At 48.9% G+C, this 24,000-nt stretch overlaps 1 protein-coding gene across 2 annotated transcripts in view; it reads left to right on the top strand.

Annotated features, from left to right (window-relative positions):
• The window catches only part of Nudcd3 (NudC domain containing 3), a 99,318-nt gene extending 85,300 nt beyond the window's left edge, over nucleotides 1-14,018 (top strand). Inside the window, exons 5-6 of one of the 2 annotated variants that reach the window (XM_048339347.1) lie at nucleotides 5,698-5,886; nucleotides 13,857-14,018. In XM_048339347.1, coding sequence (XP_048195304.1) covers nucleotides 5,698-5,886; nucleotides 13,857-13,883 — 216 coding nt within the window. In that variant the 3' untranslated portion in view covers nucleotides 13,884-14,018. Of the gene's footprint in view, nucleotides 1-5,697; nucleotides 5,887-11,670 lie in introns of both variants that reach the window. The other variant, XM_048339346.1, reaches the window with a different exon arrangement.
• Nucleotides 14,019-24,000: the final 9,982 nt, after the last annotated feature.

Below are 24,000 nucleotides of genomic sequence, written 5' to 3'. Positions count from 1 at the left end.
TTCTTGTGAAGATACAATGGCCTGTGAGGCTGCCCTTGCAGGTCACTTAACACACTTCTTCACAAGTTCAGAGCAGAAGCTACAGATTGAATTACTCTAGCAGTTTGGAAAAGGCACAAAAGCTCAGGAATTGTTGTACGAAATGGGATTTGAACCCTACACCTTCGGTACGGTGCTGTCTCGAGGGCTGGCCTTCAGTGTTTCCAGTGAACACTACAGTCCTTTGCATTGTTCCCATCCCTAGATGGCGTAGGGAAGAGCTCAGGCGCATCCTGCCAGGATGGAAGCAGAAGGGGCGTCCTGAGCAGTGAATGGGCCCTGAGCCTCCTCTATGGTGGGAGGAGAGTCCAGGGGTTTAGTGTGGCATCACTCCATTGTCCCTGTCACTCAAAACATGGCATTCTGCCCTCTCAGGCGAGCCCAAGAGGCCTTCCACACATGCACAGACCATGGTCATGTTCTTTCTCATCTATTCATTAGGAGTCTTAATTCTGTTTTTAATTTTTGTTTTGTTTTTGTGTTTGTACTTGAATTCATGGCCTACGTACCATCCTGGAACATTTATGGGCAAGGCTAGTGCTCTGCCACTTAGAGCCACAGCTCTACTTTTGGCTTAAAAATTACATTATTGTTCTTATAAGGTGATGTACAAAGGGGTTACAGTTTCATAAGTCAGATAAAGAGTATTTTTTTTTTTTTTGTCAGTCATGGAGCTTGAACTCTTGGCCTGAGCGCTGTCCCTGAGCTCTTCAGCTCAAGGCTAGCGTTCTACCACTTGAGCCACAGTGCCACTTCCAGTTTTCTGGTGGCAAATTGGGGATAAGAGTATCATGGATCTTCCTGCCCAGGCTGGCTTTGAACCGTGATCCTCAGATCTCAGTCTCCTGAGTATGCAAGATTACAGGCGTGAGCCACTGGCACCCAGCAAAAGTATATTTCTTTTTTGGATAATGTTACCCCTTCCCTTGTTCTCTGCTAGTTTTCACTTCTTGTCCCCATCTACAGGTTATATATAGTTCATATCCACATAGTGTCTAGTGAGTGTCACTGCTGCATTTGTTCACCTTTGCCCACTTTAGGCTTTTTGCTGGTTAATTGGAGATAAAGAGCCTCATGCATGAACTTTCTTGTTGAGGCTGGCTTTGAACCATGATCTTTCAATCTCAGCCTCCTAAGTAGTTAGGATTACAGGTGTGAGCCACTGATGCCTACCTTTGTTTTTAATTTTTAAGCCCAAAGAAAAAATAGTTGACAACATTAAAACCCAGGAGATAGTTTATGTATTGCTGGCTTGTGGTATATGCCAAGAGACCAGGGGCTGGGTGCCTTGTTCAGCCTCCCCCTTCCCTCCCGTCTTTCCCAGAGCAGGTTCCCCTTTACACATTGTCCTCTCACCCCATTATCTGCCCTTATTCCAAGGTGCCTTCCTGGAAGGAATGTCCCACAGCATCTCCTTTGGCTCAGACTTGATCACACGGGCAGCTATGAAGAGTAAAGCCATCCTCACTGGGCATAGCACTTCCCTGAATAGAAACGAGGTTCCGTTACTAAGGAAAGAAAGGGATATAAATGCTGGTGAGTCATCAGCACAAATTGGGGGTGCTGAGGTGAGTTTATTCACGTTGGCAGTGAAGTTTCTGTGAGGACATTTTGGGAACACTCTTCAGTCAGCACTTCGGGGTTTCTTAGAGAAATGATCACTGGTCTGAGGCCAGGTAGGTAAAAGAGGCCCTGAGAAGTATTGTTACACTGGCAGACAAGGGTACACGCAGGAAATGATGGGGCCACCAGATCACAGCGATCTCTGTCGACTTTGTCTGGAACTGTACCTGCACCACAATGAAGGATGGTTTTAAGTGATTGTACCACTGAGAAATGCTGAGTCTAGGAGAGTTCCTGAGTTCCTCATGAGGTAGCATGGACCCTGCTGGAGGGAAGATGAGCAAGGCTGTTACATCGGAAGACTTTTCCTAGGAAGTAGTTTGGAATAAAGGGTCAATATAGGTCCAACTTACTCTTAAATACTTAAAAAAACCTGTTGTTACGTGTTATTTTATGTGTACTCATATTACACATATTGAGCCTACATAGCTACTAAACACCTGTATGGATTGTTCTTTTATTTTTTTAACTTAAGTAGTTGTACAAAGAGGTTATAACTTCATGTGTCAGGTTATGGATACAATGTACCTTGATCATTGCCACCTCTTCTCCCCCATTTTCCTCCCTGGACTTGTCTTACGGTAGCAACTTGTAAATGTTATTTCCAAATAAAGGTTTTAAAAAATTAAGCTTTCCAATAAGCATATGAGCAAGCTTGCCTAATTAAGGGAGTGAAGTCAAAACTACACCTATAGCTGGGCACTGGTGGCTCACTCCTGTAATCCTAGCTACTCAGGAGGCTGAGATCTGAGGATTGCAGTTCAAAGCCAGCCTTGGTAGGAAAGTCCATGAGACTCTTTTTTTTTTTTTTTTTCAAATTTTTATTATCAAACTGATGTACAGAGAGGTCCATGAGACTCTTAACTCCAGTTAACCCCTAGGAACGTGCAAATGGCATTGTGGCTCAAAGTAGGAGAGTTCTAGCTTTGAGCAAAGGAGCTTAGACAGGGCTTGAATTCAAAGCTCCAGGACTGACAGAGAAACAAAACAAAACAAAAAACCTATACCCATGAGAATGACTGCCAAGAAGTCAACTTGTGCCTGGTTTGGAGGAGCTATAGCACTGGCGCTCCTACTCTAATGGTAAGCATGTGGGGCCCCCAGTGTGCCCATAGCATCCTGTGCCTGGTGCACCCACGCTGGTGCCTGCCCACTGCTACTGGTGTTAGCCAAGAAGGAGAAATGTATAGACCCTTGTGGCAGCTTCCTGCCTAATTGCCACACCCTGGGAATACCCCCATGTCTACCGATATACAGATGTGCGGTCGCCTACATAATAAATAGCCTGGCTGAGCATCAGGTCCCAGGAAAGGAAGCAAGCTCACCAGCCTGTGAAACCAATAACTCCATGGGTATTATTATTATGGGTATGGATGAGCTGGATGACTAGACCAATGTCATTGGCTGACATGAAGGGAAACGGTGTGTAAGAGTGTGGGGTGGGTTGTAGAGGTGGCTCATAGAGGCTCTGAGTTCAAGCCCTGGTATTGGCACACGTGCACACATACACACACACATGTATGGAAGCAGAAGTCTTGTGCTATGTAAATAGCCACTAAAACTGGGAAATGACACCTTGGGCCTTTAGTAGAACACTTGGGTCTTTTCTGTTGCCTCAGCCCAAAAGTGGCCTGTACCTTGGCATCTGTGAGAGGCCCACTGCTGCCCACATGCTGTTTGGGTAAAGATGCCAATCACACATGTGAGGATGACAACAGTTTCAGCCAGAATATGGATAAATCAGAACGCTGTACACTGCTAGTATGACTGAAATTACTCAGTCCCTGTGGAAAACAATCTTGTGGTTTCTCCAAAAGTTAAATAAATCACCACATGACTCTGAAGTTCCATCTTCATGTAAACATTCAAAACAGTTGAAAGCAGGAACTCTAGCAAGTATTAATATGTATTTTGTTTGTTTATTGCTAGTCTTGAGGCTTGGACTCAGGGCCTGAGCACTGTCCCCAGCTTCTTTTTGCTCAAGTCTAATAACACTCTACCACTTGAGCCACAGCGCCACTTCTGGCTTTTTCTGTTTATATGGTACTGAGGAATCAAACCCAGGGCTTCATGAAGCATGCAAGGCAAGCACTCTACCACTAAGCCATATTCCCAGCCCAATATTTAAGTGTTCGTAGCAACATCATTCATAATAGCCAGAAAAGGTAGAGACAACCTAAGAATCCATCAGATGACTAGATGCATAGAATGTGGTACATTAACTCAGAGGGACATGATTTAGTCTGGAAAGGAAAGAAGACAGTCTAGCTACAGCATGGATGAACTACTGGGACTTTATACCTCGTGAACTAAGCCAGATACCAAAAGACATATCTTAGGATTCCATTTGAGTGAAATGCCCTGAACAGGTAGATCTATCGACATACACTCAGTATGGTTGCCAGGGGCTGAGAGGAGAAGCATTTAGTGGGGGGGAATAGTGGCAAAACAGGGAACAGCTGCTAATGGCTGCAGGGCTTCCAGGGTGATAAAATGTTTTGGAGACACAGAGGATGGTTGCATACCATTGCAAATGCACTAAATATCCCTGAATTGTTTGCTTTTGGATAATATTTAATGTCAATTTTACCAGAATTTTTTAAAAACAAAGATGGCTCCCATCTCCTCTCAGGATAGATTGGTGATTCGCATAGATGATCTTTGTGAACAAGCTGGTTGTCTTTGAGACTGCACCACCCAGTCCTGTAGCCTCTGGTGTGTTCTCAACATGTGCAATGTGACCAAGGAACTAAATGTGTTTAATTTGTATCTAAAAACCTAGTAGTTAAATGTGCTAGTACACACTTGTAAACCAACAAGATGAAGATGAAAAGATCTCAAGCTCAATGCTAGCCTGGGATATATAGCAAAACCCTGTCTCAAAAATCAAGGACTGAGCCAGGTGTGTTGATGTACTCCTGGAATCTTAGCACTCGGAAGGCTGAGGCAGGAGGAATGATGGTTTAAAGCTAGTCTGAACTACATAGTAAGTTCCAGACTGAATTGGAGGGGAAAAAAAGTATAGCACTCACCTTGATTTTGTTGGATTTGCTAAATGCATATCTGGACATATGATATAGAGGTAGGCCCGGGCTGGGGGGAGGGGAGGCATTCCTGGTAGATGCAGGACAATCCTCTCCATTGTAATCATGAGCTATCAAGTTGGCCTGTCTGATTTGGAGTGTACAAAGGCCACCACCGCCAGCAGCAGTGCTAGTGCTGAGCTGCTGACTGGGGGTGGTCCTCCCCTGCACCACCCTGGTGTGTTGACTTTATATGTTACAGGGCAGGGCTGTGAGTTCTAAACATATATGCTACAGTGGCTCTCAATCATCATTTAAAAAAAAATTTAAGCCACCAAACTTACAAGATCTCTCTCTCTCCCTTTTTTTTCCAACTAGGAGACTGGGTGTTGCTCTTGGTGGCAAGTTTTTTTGTTTTCTTGTTTGCTTCTTATTTGAATTCTGGGCCTGGGCGCTGTCCCTGAGCTCTTCAGCTCAAAGCTAGTGCTCTACCACTTGAGCCACAATGCCATTTGCAGGCTTTCTGGTGGTTAATTGGAGATAAGAGTATCATGGACTTTCCTGCTCAGGCTGGCTTTGAACTACGGTTCTTAGATCTCAGCCTCCTGAGTAGCTAGGATTACAGGCATGAGCCACTGGCACCTGGTGGTGGCAAGGTTTATTAACAAGAGAAGGGGTTAACAGAGAATGGGAGGGCCGGCCTGGCAGCACTTTATCTATAGACAGGCTCTCCATTGCAGGGGATGACAGGTAAGATGTGCCAGAGCCAGGTCCTGGTATACAGGGGTCCTCTCTTAGTAGTGGCCTCCTGGTGAGTGTGGACAGAATGGGCATCTATGGTGGGCACTGTTCTGCTTCAGGACCAGGGATTTGGTGAAGAAAGAGTGCCCGCAGTTCTCGGTGTGTGTCCCCAACATGTGCTCAGGCATAGTGGCTCCGGTGAGACCCTGGTGGACACCTTCCCATACAGCCCCTGCCTACCGGATACATATTTTAGCCCCTCTTGTTCCAGGTGAGCTTGAGCAAGGTGGGTGAGTACTGGTGGAGTGCCATCCTGGAGGGAGAAGAGCCCATTGACATCGACAAGATCAACAAGGAGCGCTCCATGGCCACTGTGGACGAAGAAGAGCAGGCAGTGCTGGACAGGCTTACCTTTGACTACCACCAGAAGCTGCAGGGCAAGCCACAGAGCCACGAGCTGGTACGATCGCCACAGTCCTCACAGCAGAGGAGTGGGTTGTGCATGGAAGCAGTGGGACAACCCTGCCTTATCCTTGCTATAACACATGGCTGCCCTCTGTGTCCTCTCTCAGGGGTTCCAGCCCAGTGCCTTGTCTTACACATTCATGTCACCAGGGACACAGTGTTAATCTAGCCACATCCTCACACATGTGAGCCAAGTTACGCCCTGCCCACACTAGCAACTTGGTAGAGAGTTGATGGCCCTTGCCTGTGTTCCTCACACATATGTGACTTCCCTGAGCCCCGTGGTAGAGGGGTGGGCCAGGCAGCTGGGCCATCTTAAGTGCTGACGGGTGGGGGGGAGGGGGCTGATGCAGAGGAGGTGACTACAAGCATATTTTGTGAATGAGGGTCAGGAGCTGTGGGAGCAGGGTAAGGTCACCAGCTGCTGGGTAAGCAGAAGGGTGGTTTAAGTCTGGCCTGCCTAGTGCCCAAGTCAGTCTTTCCATGAGAAAGGAAATGACTGGCCAGATAAATGTGGTCCTTCTTTCTCTTTTGATAATCCTGAGAGTAGCTGCTTGGGGGAGAAAAGGATTCTTACTGACCATTGCCCATCCACTTCTCACCATGGTCTGAGGATGCCTACTGACTGGGCACAGCACAGGTTTGGTGTAGAAGGATCCGTTTCTGGGTACCGATCAGGGACCAGTCCTCAGAACGCTACTTACACTCACATGGCATCCCTGTTGTCCCTAGCAGGAGCCTGCCTCCCTGTGTGGCCATGTGGACTATCCTGTCCTTGTCCTCTAGGGTGACATACACACATCACAGGGGTGGTGTTCTGTATGCTCTGTTGCTGTGCTGGCTGCTATGGCCTGTCTTCCCAGATGTGCCTGCCCCTGGCCACCCCTCCCCCCCCCCACCGAGGCTAAGGAACCTGTGGAGGTGGTGTGAGGTGGTATGGTTCCCCCCTCCCCTGGTCCCACCATGCCAGGGCACCCAGTGAGCGTGAACTTTGTAAGGGCAGGTGGATTGACTGTCAGTGAGCCTTGCACAGAACCCCCGGGAAGATGGTCCTTTTTCATAAGAGAGGTTTCAAGATTCTAGAATTGTTCAAGGTCTCACAGCAGCTCAAGCAACAAGGGTGGGTTTGACCCTAGGCCTTTCTGTTCTGGCCCTTCCTTGGTGGGAGAGAATGCTCCTCTCAGCCTCGCCCTTTCCCCTCAGGGGGCACAGTGAGGGGTCTGCATGGCACAAAGGATGTGAGGCCTTGTAGGCAGCAAGGGAAACTTGGAATGCTTGTGCTGTGTAGACAGGTAGACTATTGAGTGGTCCAGCCTTGCTGCCTTGACCTGTGGCCACCTTTGTGATATGTGCAGGACCTAATTTGTCTGCCTACCCCCATGTCTAGGGGCAGTGCTTTGTTTCTGAGATGGGCTGAGATATATTCAAGAGGTGAAGAGTAAGCAGTTTTATTTTTATTTTTTATTTTTTGGCCAGTCCTGGGGCTTGGACTCAGGGCCTGAGCACTGTCCCTGGCTTCTTTTTGCTCAAGGCTAGCACTCTGCCACTTGAGCCACAGCGCCACTTCTGGCCATTTTCTGTATATGTGGTGCTGGGGAATCGAACCCAGGGCCTCATGTATATGAGGCAGGCACTCTTGCCACTAGGCCATATCCCCAGCCCGAGTAAGCAGTTTTATTGTAGAGCATGAACACATGCCAGCATCATGGCCTATTAGAAGAGCCTACTAGATGTCCTTTAGAAGTGCAGTCTGTGCCAAGGGTGGACTGATGAAGGGCTGCTGACTGTATGTCTTCACCAGAAGGTAACACTGAGTCTTTTCGTTTTCTTTCTTTCTTTTTTTTTTTTTTTTTTTTTTGGGCCAGTCCTGGGCCTTGGACTCAGGACCTGAGCACTGTCCCTGGCTTCTTCCCGCTCAAGGCTAGCACTCTGCCACTTGAGCCACAGTGCTGCTTCTGGCTGTTTTCTGTATATGTGGTGCTGGGGAATCGAACCTAGGGCCTCGTGTATCCGAGGCAGGCACTCTTGCCACTAGGCTATATCCCCAGCCCCTCGTTTTCTTTTTTTGGCCAGTTCTGGGGCTTGGACTCAGGGCCTGAGCACTGTCCCTGGCTTCTTTTTGCTCAAGGCTAGCACTCTACCACTTGAGCCACAGCACCACTTCCAGCCTTTTCTGTTTAGAGGTGGTGCTGAGGAATTGAACCCAAGGCTTCATGTGTGCTAGGCAAGCACTCTACTGCTAAGTTACATTCTAAGCTCTGGGTCTTTTTTTTTTTTTTTTTTTTTTTTTTTTTTTTTTTTTTAAGAGAGAGTGAATTTGTGAAGACACAGTGATATCTTCCACACTCCGGCCACAAGATACGAGCAAAGCTAGAATGTGTATTTTCACCTGTGGACTCAAGCTCCCTGAGAGAACATACAAGTCAAAACTGAACAGGAAGGCACTAATGTCACATGTCTAGGGATTGCCAGTAGTGCAAGGTTCTGCACTGAGGCACAGGGCTTCTAGCTTCCTATTTCCTTTTTTTTTAAAAAAATTTTTTTATTATCAAACTGATGTACAGAGAGGTTACAGTTTCATACGTTAGGCATTGGATACATTTCTTATACTGTTTGTTACCTTGTCCCTCATACCCCCCTCCCTTCCTATTTCCTTTTTCCTCTCTTCTCCTTTCTTTGCATTCTGTACTGATGCCCTCCAGGAAGAGTGCAGGTTAGTCTTTATTAGTGAGGAGGGCAACCACATTGGCCTTATCTTCTCCCAAGGACATTCACCTTGCTCTGCAGTCTCATCCATGGGCCTTTGCAGGAAGTGGTTGCTCTGTCTTTCCCTTCCTGGAGGCCTGAGGGTTCCTCATTCTGGTAGTGCCCACTCAGCCTACTACCCACACTTGGGAACAGGATGGTCTGTTCATTTCTGGAAAATGGAGGCATCTTCTGGAAAGTTAGACCACCATCCTCACTGCCAGCCTGGAATGGGCTAGCTTCGGATCAGGAATTGATGTTGCACACGACACTGTGCACACTTACATGCATGCAGCCACCTGTACCCTGCCACTCCAGAGGTGTTGGTTCTTTCTGGGCTGCCCTGCTCAGAACACTGCAGAGACCAGGATGGAGCAGAAAGTCCCAGCACTGGCCACTGAGGGCTTGCCCAAGCCCCGTGCGTGCACACTGCTTGTGACCCAGTACTAGGCAACTTGGGCTGAGCAACAGCCCAGTTAGGAAGGACCTGGGAGAGGCTATAGTGTAGTGGAAAGATCTCTGTTTGGAGATTCTTGATTTTACTGTGGGCCAGGCCGCATTCTGACCCTCAAGGGATGTATGTCTCTAAGCAAGGTGCCCAGTAAGGCCTTCAGCAGCAAGAAAACTAGGAGAAGACAAACTAGCTAGAGATTTCATGTAAAATAGTCTTAGCTTCCCCCCACCCACACCCCTCTGGTACTGAGATTTGAACTTTGGGCTAGCTAGCTGTCCCTGAGCTTTTTCAATCAAGGCTGGTGCTCTACCCCCTTGAGCCATAGCTCCACTTTTGGCTTTTTGGTGGTTAATTGGAGTTAAGAGTCTCATGGAATTTTCTGCCTGACTAGCTTGGAAACATGATCCTCAGATCCCAGCCTCCTATATAGCTAGGGTTACAGGTGTGAGCCATGGGCATGCCCAGCTGCTCTTCTTTTTAAACAGACCTGGAAGTCTGGGCCCATGCCCTTTGGTGGCCTTAGGTAGCACGTTTTGACTCTTGGGCCTCCAAGATACCTCCCAGGCAGAACAGCCCTCCGAGGGTTACCTGGGCGGTAGAGGCCACTGGCAAGGATCGCCAGACCTTACTACTTACTAGAGCAGAGGGAAGGGAAGCGGGGGCCCGGCTCTCCTGCCAGCCTCCGTCTGCTGTGTGCATCCTCACAATCACAGTTACCAGAGTGCTCTGGCATCGATGCCCATTTATGGTGTGAACTCAGAGCTTTCTAAATTTGCCAGCATTTCAAATTGTGCTTCTAATGCCACAGATGCTGTATATTTTGAAGCTTTTTAATTTTAAAGTGTTAATATGTCTCCTGTTGTTTTAAAGCCTTTGCTGTCACTGTGAGGTCACCTATTGTCAGAGTGAACAAGTTGAATGCCCTCCATTTTTTCCCTAATTTAATTTCTTTAAGCAAGTTTCTTTTCTCTAGGAAGGAAGGTTGGAACACACAGGTGCTGTTGCTCAGTCTGCACTCAGAAGTGTCTGTCTAGGATTCCTTGAGCCAATGGGATTCACTGTGATATCACATAGGCAGAGGCCATCGTCAGCATGGTCAGTGTTCCTGTGGTGAATTGGGTACACAGTTACACCTCCTCTACACTCTTGCCTCAAGGAAGGTCTAAGCCCTGATCCTGGTACCCTTGGTTCCCTTGATTGTAAGATGAAGTTTAATAGCCTTACTATTATTGTATCCTGGACTTCCTACAGTGAGCCCCACCCAGCCACCAAGTTTCTAAAGCTATTCTTTGTCCTTTAGCCAGCTCAGGCTCTGTTATAGTTGTTTACTCTTGTGTTTGGTTGGGACTGTACAGCTCTACCTGCTGTGGGTTGAGATGGAGACTAGGCCCTCCAGGGTGTGTGAAGGTGGCTTCCTACAGCCATTGCTGTACCCTTAGTCACTCAGTGTGTGTCCCTTGCTCAGATCCTATGATAGTGCCTTCTTCTCAAAATAGTCATCCTAGTTTCTGACCTGAGTTACCCTAAAAAGTTAGAGATTGGTTCCTAATATGAACTGTCCTGCTATGTTTGTTGTTGTTTCACTTGGGTTTCAAAACAAGAAGAGAGCCCTCTTGTCAGAAAGGCTGTATTTTATATAAGGAAAAGTGGTGATACTCAGAATCCAGGAGCTTCTTCAGGCACTAGGAATTTTCCACAGTGTTCAATCCTGTTAGCCTTGTGTTGCAAGAAGAGGTGTCTGTCTGCAGAGTCCATAGATGCTCTGTGGGGTAACCTCGGGCCACATACCCAGGTAGTCTCTCCAGTTTCTCATAGTTGGAAGAAAGGAGAGACTATCTCATCCATGGGTACACTTGCAGTGGCAGCTAAAGAGGGCAAAAGGAGGGTGCACCAGCTTAGGTCAGATGCCTCCCTTGGGTACATCCTTTGGTCTATTTCTGATCTTTGAAGGCTAGATAGTGGCAGAGTAGCCACAAGTGAAGAGGAGCTGAGTCTACCAGCTCTGAGTGTGTTCCCAAGGAAGCAGTGGGGCATTGCTGATGGACAGATTTGTTTCTGACTGCTGGACATGAGAGGCCTCCCCTTCTGCATCACCTCCTGGATTGTCAGGTGTGATGCCACTCTCAGTGGCTAGAATGGCCTCCCATGGAAAGGGGGTTCTGGCATACCTCTGCACATCTTAGTCGTGTCCCCACAGTGCTAGGATAGCCCCTCTGCCTCTTAGTCATGTTCCTGTGAAACGTAGGCCTTATAGACTGTGCTCAGTTTGTGTAGACATCTTAGTGGAAAGGGGGCTGAAGATGAACCATGAGGAGAGCCAGCACTTACTGGAGACAGAAGATGGAAGGCTAGAAATTCTGTCGGTGGGAAGCACAGCATTACAGAGGAACTGGCAGTCACTCAGCATTTCCCTGGCATAAGCTGCCCAGGGTATGTGAGCCTCCCACCAATTGGTCCTGCCAAGGCGAGTCCTCAAGTCCAGAGGAAGCAGGATGGCTCTGTGCCCACAGTCGATCTTTTCTAGGAGAAAGCATGCAGTGCCCTGTGATTCCCTTTAATTTCTCTATTTTCTATTTGTAGAAAGTCCATGAGATGCTGAAGAAGGGGTGGGATGCTGAAGGCTCTCCCTTCCGAGGCCAGCGATTCGACCCAGCCATGTTCAACATCTCCCCGGGGGCTGTGCAGTTTTAATGACCAGAAGGAAAGGAAACCCTCGCCAGCAGGGGGGCCGAGGCCTTGTCCTCAGCCATCCCCCTCAGCACCCTGCATGCCAGGGACTTGCTTGTCTCTCTTACCCCTGGCCATCATTTCTTGCCTTCCACACTGACCTTGCACCTCCAGATGGTCCCAGAGAAGGTGCAGGGCCAGCTCTGGCAGCCACTGTGGCCAGCACTGAAGGAGGGTATTTGAAATGCAGGAGGGACACACCCCAACATGCTGGGAGCACACGCTCTGTCTCCACAGCAACCAGCACTGCGGGCAGCATTTCTCCCCTCCTGTGCTCTCTGCTTGCTGTTGTTTTGACACTATTCTTTTTGCTTGCTTGTGTTCTGGGTAGGGGTGGGGAATTGCAGGGCTCTCAGGGAAAAGCAGAATTTGACAAACTGACCGGTGGGGCTCAGTGCCAGCATGTGGGCACATGGGGTACCGTGGAGCTGGTGCTGGGCTGCTGTGGGACCCTTGGCCTTTTGACCTCTTCCTGGGTGTGTTCACCTGCATTAACTGTGCTCGACTTGCCTCAGCCTCATAGCAGAAACTGGGGGGCCTGTTTGCATGTTCTAGTTATGGGGAAGAGGCTGGAGGGCCTAGCCTCAGGCCCAGGTGTGGCAGGTCTGTGTGCTGTCTGGCTGCAGTTGCTGTACTTTGCATGTTGAAGTGGACTGAGCCTGGCCAACACTGCATGGCACTCTTCTTGCTCCCTGTGAGACCTCCTCTTTGGGTGCCTGGCACAAAACCATGGGCTGGATCAAAGAGCCACAGAGACGCTCAGAGACCACAGTATGTCTTGCAGCCCATTGGAAGGCCAAGTTAGCCATAGGTCCCTGGCAGCCTTCACATTGGGGTGCCCTCAGGAGGAAAGAATTTCTTCCTGGGCTTGAAGGTACACTGTCTCCCTTCACATGAGCTCCTGGTGGCTGGCACCAGATTGCTCCCCACAGCTTGCAGCCTGTCCCACCTGTTCTCTGGTGCCCCAGTAGCACTCCACTAATCCCCCATTATTCCTCCCACCTTTTGAGGCCCTCAGCCAGAGCTGCTTACTGACACCAAACCAAGGTGTGGAGATCTGATAAAGGGACAGGGTTTAGGTGCCCTAGTGGGCTCACCCTGAGGAGTCCTAGTGCCACCATCACTGGACATTGCACACTGCCTGGGCAGCCTTGGCCACACAGCAGGGCTCTGTGCCCCGGCACCATGTACAGGCGTGAAAGTCAAAGCTCTGCAAACCCCGAGAGTTTGGGGGAGCAGCCTAGGAGGGTGAAGTAGACATCCTTCCACAGGTGTCCCATCAACTGCATAAACATCTGGCTCATTGCAGTCACCTGGGCAAAGATTTCTGGTTTATGGTGGTGGTGGACAGCCCTTGCAAGAGCTATATACTACCAGGTGTGTTCTGTGGGTCCAGGCATGTCACTGATTGTCATAGAAGAGCAGAGGGCCACAAATACCCCTCACCAAGCTGGTGAGGGCCCTATGAACATGTCTTAGCTTCAGGAACAGAATTGTGTCACCCAATAGTGGCCCCAAGGAGCCCTTTTTCTTTTCCTGATGTTGCCATCGAGATCCTGAGATTTTCCACATCACTGCCTCACCTAACCAAAGGAGGTCTCATGGGGAGTGTGTGTGTGTGTGTGTGTGTGTGTGTGTGTGTGTGTGTGTGTGTGTCCTCCTCCTGTAGTCCCCTAGCCCTACCCTGCAGGCGGTCTTCCAGAAGGACTGGTGAAGTGTGAGAGCTCTGCTTTTTGTTTGGCTTTGAGTCATTCATTCCCATGCTGACTTCTCTTCCTTGTGCCTGGTATTATTTTCTGTGTTACATTTCTTCCCACTTCCTGCCCTATTAAACAAGAAATGAGTGTGAAAGAAGAGTAGCTGGGAGGAGGACATGGCAGGAGCGGCCACTGTGCTGTATCGCAGTATGTGGTATGGTTGAGGGGTCCTGTGTGCCTCAGTCCTGGCATGGCCTAGTTCCAACAAGCCCAGTTAATGATTCCCTGCCCTGGGACTGCCCGGCCACCAGAGCTGGCACACTGCCTGTTTTCTCTTTTTAGACACAGCAGCTGCAGTTTGGCCACTAAATCCTGCCAGCTGAGGTCTGAGGAAAGTGGGGTGTCTCGTTCCCCTTGTCCAGGGACCCAGGAGAATGGGGTGTCCAGCCTGCAAAGCTGCTTCAGCTCCTCAGTGTTGGTTTGCAATAAATCTGTATTTAAGCAGTTTTGGGTCTGTGTGTGACATTTGCTGCGTGTATGCCAACCTGTGTGTGGCGATCATTCATTACCCATGATTTCTGGCCGAGAGGCCCAGGCTCCTCGGCCTAGCCAGTGCCAATGGAAGTTGTTTCCTTTCCTTGGGCTTGGAAGCCCTGCTAAAATTGCATAACTTTAGAAATCCTGTAATCTTTTCGTGTAGATCTTACATGGCTTCAATTGGGTTCTGGAAATCTATTGTTACCTAAAGGCTCTGTGTGAGCATAGGATTCTAAACACCCCCACAGGAGCCACCTTCTCTCACTAGCCCACATCTGACTCATAGCCCCTCAGGCTGTCATCTGTCCCTCACCCCCATTCCAGGGAGAGCCTTCTCTGACCAGCTAGCTCTCTGGGCAAGACCTGGGGTGGGGGTGGGGGGCAGAAGCATTTTTCAGTAGTGAATCCCTAAAAGGCTAGGTGGAATTAATTGCCCAGAAAATCCCAGGGCCAAAAATAACCCTCCAGAAGGGGGAGGCATCTTCAGTAACATGCCCCAGAGAGTGTGGGAATGTGCCTAGGAGGCAGCAGCTGCTGTGCAGGGAACTCACTGGCCAGAACATGGTGCTTGGGGAACAGACCCTCACCCCACCTCAAATCTGCTCTCCCAGCGGGCCAGCTGGCAGCCGTGGCAAGGACTGGGATGGCTCATTTCTTTGAATTAAAAACATGAAGTTGTCAGCACAGAGCCCAGCTGGCCCTTTGTAAGCTTCCTCCCCCGTGGTCAGAGGCCTCACAGCCTGCTTAGTGGGGGTCATGGTATAGAGTTTGGTGGCCCCCCAAATGGGTCTCCCTGGAGCCAGCCAAGGCTGATGTCACTGCTTGCCTAAAGGATAGGGGCAGGTGTCAGAGCCAGCCAGTGGCCTGGGAGCATCTACGGGTACCAGACACCTCTCGTGGACAAGCTCTGAAAGCCCAAGGCACCTCCTGCAAGTCCTGCTTAGGATGGAGGACACAGTCACTGTCTTAAGGATGAGAAGAAACAGGTTCTGCTAGCAGACTCAGCTTGCTAACCAGCTCATGCTAACTTGTTTTTCTTTATTTTCTTGGGTTTGTCTCTTCCAAGGAAAATTGAACAGGAGGAGAGTACCCTAACATCCCTAAACTTGCATTGTGGAGGGAGTTGAGGTCAGCTGCCCATTCCTTCACAGAGGGCCTTGTTCCAGGGAAGACACACTGGCCCACAACAGACTTGGCCCCCTGCTTCACCCAGCTAGGAGAGACCAGAGCCAAGGACCAACACATTCTTGGGACTCCTGTGCTTCCTGTGTCATCCTAGTTTGCAGAGTGGAGGCACTAAGTCACAGGCTGTGGACAGTGGTCCCACTGGTGCTGGCCTGTCAGGACCACTGTGGGCTTATTTACTAGGGCTGCTGGATAAATGCATCCTGGCATGTGCCAGCAAGGATGCAGGTGAGTAAGAGGGCCCACACATAACCTTGGCCTGTGGGTGCACCCACAGGTGGATTTGTAAGGCCAGTCATGTGTGGCCTCCAGCAGAGTGAGCCCCAAGCCCCTTTCCCTGAAGAAGGCCTGATGGCCACTAGCAGGAGAGACATCTAGATTGAGAGGTAACCCTGGAAGGCTTCTTGTCACCTTCCCAGTCCTGGGTTTTTTTAGTTTTGTTTTTATGCCAGTCCTGGGACTTGAACTCAGGGTCAGGGTTGTTGGGGATTCACGCTGCCCTTCCCCTAGCCCTGGGGCAATGTGGAAGGGAGCCCCTCCCACCTTCCAGTCTCAACCGGAAGAGAAGCAAGCGGTCCCCGCCTCTCGGCTCAGCCACATGTCTAATGGCGGAGGCCTGGCCCTTGGGGGATTGTGGTCCCCGCCCATAGAGGAAGTTTCATGACATCACCTGATGGGTAGCCCAGCTCAGCCAATCAGCTAGTCACCCCAAGTCCCTCTCCTTCCGCCTTTGTCACCGTAATAAATTCTTCTGCCCTCCCTCTGGACGGGTGAGACTTACGGACCATCGAATCGTCTCCCCATGTCTCTCTCCGCTGCCATTCCTGACACGTGAGGGGGGACGGTGGGGGGGGGGGAGGTTTCGGCAACCTTCTCAGCTCAGCGCAGTCCATAAGAACACGCTTTGTTCCTTCCGCGGGCGAGAGGGATAAAGTCGAGTGTTCTTTCATAGTTTGGGATTCAGGCATCCCCCTAGGAGATAGGGGGAAGGGGGTCCCGAGCCCCCAACATCTGCCCAAAAGCAGGGCGGGAACGCACAGCCGGGAATTTGCCCCCAACACGGTATTGTCCCAGAGATTTTTTTTTTTTTGCTCAAGGCCTAATGCTTTACCACCTTCCATCTCCAGTTTTATGGTGGTTATTTGGAAGTAAGTCTCATGGATGGAAGCCCAGACTCACTACAAACTGTGATCCTCAGATCTCAGCTTCCTGAGTAGCTAGGATTACAGGCATGGACCACAAGTACCTGGCCAGCCCTAGGGGTTTTGCCAGAGAAAACAAGGGCACCAGTTTGGTCCAACCCCTCATGCTAGTCACAGAAGCAAAGGACTTTCCCAAGATTGTGTGGCTGTGGCATCTGTTCTGGGATGATTGGCGGGGCGGGGGTAGGGCTAATGAGTAGAGTTACACCGGTCCCTCCTGTTGAGCTCAGGCTTGCTCTCCTCTCTAGATTTAAAGAGCAAGACCAGCTGCTCAAGGTATGGTCCTGGCTACAGCACATGCTCTATGGCACTATGACAGGTAAGTGGCAGGGCTGGGATCACTAAAAAACCTCCTTGGGCCCCCTGGTCCTAGAGGATGATTAATCATAAGACTGCCTCCACACTGGCCTAGGCCCATGTTCCTCAGCTCTATGTTGAGTAGAAATGGCATAGGCAGGATCCCCAATCATTCATTCTTCAATCCCTCAGCAGGCCAAGTGCAACCTCAGTGACCACAGGTCAGGCAAGGGTACTGCTCCCCAACTCCTTGCTGTAGGCAGGGGGTACCTTTTACAGGAAGTTTGTGTATGGCCGAAGATGAAGACTAGGAAAGTAGAGGCTCAGCTGCAGGGAAGGGAGCCTGCTCCAGTCCTGGGTCCATGGCATGGAAGCACAACTTCCAGGAAGCTGTGTTCAGGGCCATCTTGATCCATCAGTGGCCCCTGGTGAAGCTACCATGCTCTGTTATAGATACCCAGCTCCCCATTGGCTGCTTGTGTGGATACTGAGCTCCCCATTGGCTGCTTGTGTGAACACTGAGCTCCCCATTGGCTGTTTGTGTGGACAAGCTCACAGCTGCTTGGGGGCCAGCCTGCCTCTAGAGAACCCCCACCTACAGGAACTCAAAATGGTCCTGAAGGAAGAACTTGTGAACAGAGATTGTTCCAGTAGCCCTGGGTGACCCCTTATTTCTGGTTGGCAATGCAGAGAGGGCCTTTGTTGCCCCAGGGTAACATTTCTAAGCCTGACTTACTAAGTATGCTGAGCTCAGTGTGAGTGAGCAATGAGTCTGGCTGTCCAGGCAGAAAGGCTCCAAGCACTTTGTGGGGTCTGCAAAGCTCCTTGTAGGGGACAGGAGACACATGAGGGATAGGACTGGTTTCATCTGGATGTTGGCCTGTGCTGCTGTCCCACAAGCATCCATGGTGCCCCTTAGTCAATGTTCTGGAAGCAAAGTGTGCCCAGGGCTCAGCAGTCTGCTCTGAGACCTTCATCCACCTGCCTTCCACCTCTCTGCATATGTGGCCACCTCCAGTGCAGAGAGGAATTGATTTTATGACACCCCTCCTACCCCTCATCCGCCGTGCAGCTCTGCACTGGTAATTCCCCACCCTTCCCTCGCAGGGCACCGCTCCTTACGGCCTTACAGGCACAGACGGACTTGATGGTCCCAAATGACCTTTGGTCTCCCTAACACCTGTCCCCCTGGCTGGCTTTTTCTAGGTATAGTGGTGGGGATTTGGTTACCCCTACACTGCTACTCAACATTCTTAGTAGTGGTTCCCATCATATTATCAAGAAACACACCTTGAGCTTTTAGTGTCTCTAGAACCTTAAGGCAGGGCTAGCTGTATGCATGTCAAGCAATAGGATCCAGAAAAAGCAACCATGTCCTCTTCTTCCTGGTGCTAGGGGAGCCAACTATACTCACATGGGCACTTCCAGTGGACCCCTCATTGATGTCCACCTACCACATTGGTCCAGGGAGGATGTGGTCCCACAAGGGTATTCTGGCCCTGTGCTCCCAGCTCCTCTCCCCTCCTTAGGTTCTCTTATCCAAGACCCTGTAACCAAACCACTGGGACCGGACTCTTGCAGTTACTTCATGTTTCAACACCAACATGGGGCACTCACCTGCCATCTGCCCTTCCCCCTCAGGGAAGAGCCCCCAAACCCAGAGACATCCTGTGCCTTTAGCCCCAGAATAGCGCAGGCCAAGCAGCAGTAGTGAGAGAGAGGGGTTGGGAATATAGCTTAGAGGTAGAGTGCTTGCCTAGCATGCACGAGGCCCTGCGTTCAATTTCTCAGTACCATATACACAGAAAAAGCTGGAAGTGGTGAGAGAATCCTGCCTACAGTGAAAAAAAGCGAATGTGAGGATCTGTAGCCCTTCTTAGATAAATCAAGTTTGCACTTGTGCAACAAGCCATTGTCCCAAATCAGGCAGATGGATGCCAAGCTGGAACCAACTGCAAGGAGCAGAGGGCATCAGCTGGGACAGACAGACAGGAACACAGTCACCAGCTCCGTGGAATCCTCCATGGAAGTCCTGAGAAGCAGCACAAGGTAACCTCAGGCAGCACCTGTCAGCTCAGCTCTCTGAACTAACCCTCTCAGCCACCTCACATAGACCCCTAGTCCTAGATACAGGACCTGAGTCTATGCCTGTCACTCAGAGCTTGAGGGCCAGATTGGCTAGAGGTTGAGAGGCCAGCAGGGACAGGACAGGGGGACACTCAAGGCACTCCACTCAGGGACAGTGCCTGCATAGCAAGTGTTAGACACTAGGTCCAAACTCCCAAACAGAAAAAAAGATTTTATGAGAACTCTATTTTGTTTTCTGGGTTCTTAGAAAAATTAGGCACCCAGGTTGTGCTGCTGGAGAGAGAGGTCGCTGTAGCAGGTGGCAGCCCCTACTTCTCCCCACTGCCTAGTACAGGGAGTGTCCAAGGTGGGGGGCAGCACACCAGGTGGTTTTGCTGACAGTCAGACCAGCTTGGCTGAAGCTCTGGATTAAGAGAAATCCAAGGCTGAGAGGGAAGGCGGCCAGGTCCTGAGGGACAGGTGGGTAGGACCTCCCTCCTGAGAAAACCATTGTGCTACAGGAATGGCCAGTTGAGGGTGGGCAGGTCTTTGGAGGGGGTGAGGACCCCTGCAGTGTGTGTGGGAGTTCTGTAATGTAGGACACAGGAGAAGGAGGAGCTAGGTCGGATGCTGAGCAGAAGGGAATAGCAAGAAGAGGGGCACCTCGGCCTCACCTCTGGGGCCTTTATCCAGAAAGCCAAAGCAGATAGGGAGCTGTCTCAGCCTTACCTGCATAGCCCACCAAGGTTGTCCTTCACTTGTGCCAAAAATAATCCTGGATAATGAGTTTGGGGGATTTGTTTTCAATTTATTTTGAAGCACTGAAGCACAGGCAGTTTCAGCTACACCCAGCCTCCTTGGCCATCACTCCACCACCACCTGTGTGGCGCTGGCTAACCACCTGCGACTCCATGGAACTGCTGCTCCAAGCAAGGTGTCCAAGTGTTTGGTCACTACTAGGTTTCCTCATGGCTCAGAGGGCCTCATCTTGTTAAGCAAACTCTCTACCACTTGATCTATGTCTCACCTTAAGGGCTTTTGCTGGTTAACTGGAGATAAGGTTCAAGGGTTTCTCTGCCTAGGCTTGATTCAAACTAGATTTGTCAGAGCTCAGCCTTCTGAAGTAGCCAGGATTATAGGCATGAGCCACTCATACCTGGACAGGGATGGGTTATGGTCCTCCTATTTTATTTTCCTAAGTCACTGAGGATGGCCATGATTCATCAGGCCCAGCCATTGAGTGAGAAAGAGTCTCAGGAACTTTGATTCCTTGTCAGGCCTTGAACTTCAGTCTCCTGATCTCTTCCTCCTATGTAGCCAGGATTACAGGTTTGAACCGTTGTGCTGGACTTCTGTCATGGCTCTTTCCAGGGCCCCTATCTCTAGCACCTGCAGGCTGTGATCTGGCTCTCCTTTCTTATGAATGCCCTGCCTCATGCATGTTATATAAGTAGGATTATATAGGATATATCTTTAAATTGGTTTTTCACACACCATAATTTCCCTGAGGTTCATTCAAGTTGTCATGTGTATTCTGGCTCATTCCTTTTCTTGCAGAATAGCATGCCAAGAATGTGGTTGCACTGCATTTATTAAACCATCCACTGATCAAAGACATTTGGATCTTGTTTCCAGTCCTTGCCCATCCAAAATAAAGCTGCTACCGATATTTTTAAATAGGAGTTTAGGTGTGTGTGTGTGCGTGTGTGTGTGTGCGTGTGTGTGTGTGTGTGTGTGTGTGTGTGTGTGTGTGTGTCAGTCCTGAGGCCTGGGTGCTCTCCCTGAGCTTTTGTGTTCTATCACTTGAACCATAGCTCCACTTCTGACATTTGTTTGGTTAACTGGAGATAAGAGTCTCACAGACTTTCTTGCTCATGATGGCTTCAAATTGTGACCCTCAGATCTCAGGTTCCTGAGTGGCTAGGATTATAGGCATGAGCCACTGGTGCCTGGCCTGTTTTTTTAAAAAATCATTATTATATATTGTTGTTATTATAAAGGTGATATACAGAAGAGTTTCAGTGACATGAGTCAAGTAAAGACTACATTTCATTTTTGACAGTGTCAATCCTTCCCTTGCTGTCTCCCAATTTTTCCTTCCTGTCCCCCCCCCAAGTTATATTTTCAACATACAAGTTCATTTTCAACATAGTTCTAGTGAATATCACTGCTGCATTTGTCTACCCATGTCCCTTCATTTCTGTATCCCCCCCCCCCTTTTTAAAAGTGAACCTAAAATACCCAGGAATGCAATGCAGTCACTGGGCCATGCTTTGAAGTGTATGTGTGACTTTATCAAGAGCTGTCAAACTGTTTCCTGGACGGCTATACCATTTCACTTCCCCAACCACATCCTGAGCTGTCTCCAGTTCTGTCCATGCTGTGATAGGATAACAGTCTCGCGGATGTCTGCTGAGGGTCCTCAGCCTGTGAACTATGTTGAGTAAGAAGAACCACCATAGTTACAGATTGAATCAAAGATGGTCACTGCTTGACCTGGGTCTCTGGGTGGCTCCTGTAATTGCCTGCTCCATCAATGAGGAAAAGGGAGACAGGAAGATCAGGTGAGGAGGAAGCTGCCATTGCAGCTTCAAAGATGCACGGTGGGCCAGGCACTAGTGGCTCATGCCTATAATCCTAGATACTCAGGAGGCTGAGATCTGAGGATTACAGTTCAAAGCCAGCCCAGGTAGGAAAGTCCATGAGACTCTTATCTCTAATTAACCACCAGAAAACTGGAAGTTGTGCTGTGGCTCAAGTAGTAGAGCACTACCCTTAAGCTGAAGAGCTCAGGGACAACGAGTAGGCCCATAGTAGCCCCACGACTGACAAAACAAAGATGCATTACTGACAAGCAAAGATCCACCATGGTCATCACTCTTGAGAGACCCATTTTTGACTTCTTATCTCTAAGACTTAATATAATGAAGTGCTTCTGTTTTGTTTTTTGCTTTGTTTGTGCCAGGGCTTGAACTAAGGGCCTTATGCTCTTGCTTAGCTTTTTCTGCTGACAGCAGATGATCTACTGCTTGAACCACATTGTCATCTCTGGCTTTTTGCTGGTTCATTAGGAGAGTCTTGAAGACTTTTCTGCCTGGGCTGGCTTCAAATCTCTGTCTTCAGATCTCAGCCACCCGAGTAGCTAGGATTTCAGGCATGAACCAGTGCTATTTTAAGGTATTTAACTTTTTTTTTTTTTGTCAGTTGTGGGGCTTTAACTTGGCCTGGGTGCTGTCCCTGGGCTCTTTTGCTCAAGGCTAGGCTCTACCACTTTGAGCTACACCTCCACTTCTGGTTTTTGAGTGCTTAATTGGAGATAAGAATCTCACAACCTCAATCCTCAGATCTCAGCCTCTTGAGTAGCCACTAGTGCCCATCTAAGGCACTAACTTTGTGTTAATCTGTTACAATAGCAGCAGGAAATAGAAGTACTGTCAGTATATTTTATCCCTTCTAATAGGTGCAAGATGACATCTCATTATGATTTAATTTGCATATCCTCAATGGCTAGCAAAATGAAGCATCTTTTCACATATGGTGAGAATTTGCTGAGCCTGTTCCTATGTTGATTATGCATTGCCTTTTTAATATCAAGTTTGGAACACACACACACACACACACACACACACACACACACACACATTTCCAGATAAAAATTTCTTTGCTGGCTATTCACAAGTATGTTCTCATAGTCTGTGTTGGAAACACAAACCATTTCCTCTCTGCTCTTGTAACTAATGGTTTAGGATGTTCCAGATGTTCCTCAGCCCTTGGAAACAGCATCTAAAATTAAGACGCTGCTCAGGTGTGGCAAAAGCACCATGAACAGAAAGAGCAAAACATAAGTACATCTCAAGGCACAAAGTGAGTGACTGCCCAGATGGAGATGTTGCATCTTAGAGCCTATCTGAATTTGGGATTTTGTCCAAGAGGATGAGGTGACTGGATGGCAAGAAACTTATGCCTCCCCCTTGTGGCCTTTCCCCAAGATGGTCAGCTATAGACTGCCCAGGTATGGGAAGGCAGATGCTTAGGAATTTGATCCTCTTTGCTCTTCCTGGTTTAGCCTTGACATGGGTGTGGGGTCTACAGGAAGGATGTAGGGCCATTGTCTTAATCTTTGATCTAGGGAGTAGAAATGAAGTAGCCCTAGCCTACCCATGTCCCAAATATCAACACAGATGGCTTCTCCATAATATGTGGGGATTTCCCCCAGCATCATGCTGCTTCGGCCTTGCCAGCTGGTGTCCTTGATCAGTTCAGTTCTCACACTGGCCACAGGAAGACATCACATGGGTGGGGGACAGACATTTACCTGTTTTGCATCACACAGGTTGAGGGTTCATCCCCAAGACAGCACTCACTTCAGATGCCAATCACAAGCCCCAGATGGTTTTATCTGGCCTTTGACTAATTAGCTATAAATTGGGGTTTCCACAACCCCCTCCTCAGGTTTATTAATTTGCTTGAGCAGTTCCTGGAACTTGGAGAAATGATTACATCTACCTGTCTATTATAACGTGCATCACAAAGGATACAGTTGGTGGGATGCACAGGGTGAGTTGTGAAGGAAGAGCCAGGAGCTGCCAGGCCCTCTCTGAGGCTCCGCCTTCCAGGAACCTCCATGTGTTTGGCTATTGGAAAGGTCTAGAAACCCTGTCTTTGGGGATTTTATGGAGGCCTCCTTACTGAGGCGTGATTGATTAAACCATTAATCATTGGTGACCAATCTAAACAGCTCTTCCCTGTACTAGGAGATTGGAGGTGGGGATGAAAGTCCCAACTCTCTAACCCTGCCTTGACCATCCCAGTGAGGAGCCCCAATCCTAAAGACACATAGGGGACCCCAGCACTGGTCATCTCATTAGCACATAAAAATCTGCTGTCACTCCAGAAGATACCAGGAATTTAAGGAGTTGTATGCTAGGAATATTGAATAGGTCCAAATAATATATTTTACATTATCACAGTCTGTGGTTAGTAACTACTCTTCTCATCCTTTAACCTAGTTTTACTCAGAGCAGGTTTTTAATGTACATGAGATCCAGTGTATCACAATTTCTGTTTATGAATCAAACTTTTGGTGTTGTCTTTTAAAAAAAAATCTCTGCCTTACTCTAGATCTTGAAGATTTTCTCCTGCTTATTTTTTTCTAGAATTTTTAAAAAATAAAAAGGTCGTAATGAAACCCATTTTTA

The sequence above is a fragment of the Perognathus longimembris genome, chromosome 2 (assembly GCF_023159225.1).
Source record: "Perognathus longimembris pacificus isolate PPM17 chromosome 2, ASM2315922v1, whole genome shotgun sequence".
Lineage (NCBI taxonomy): Eukaryota > Metazoa > Chordata > Mammalia > Rodentia > Heteromyidae > Perognathus > Perognathus longimembris.
The sequence above is the reverse complement of the archived record's forward strand: the minus strand, read 5'-3'. Positions and strand labels throughout refer to the sequence as shown.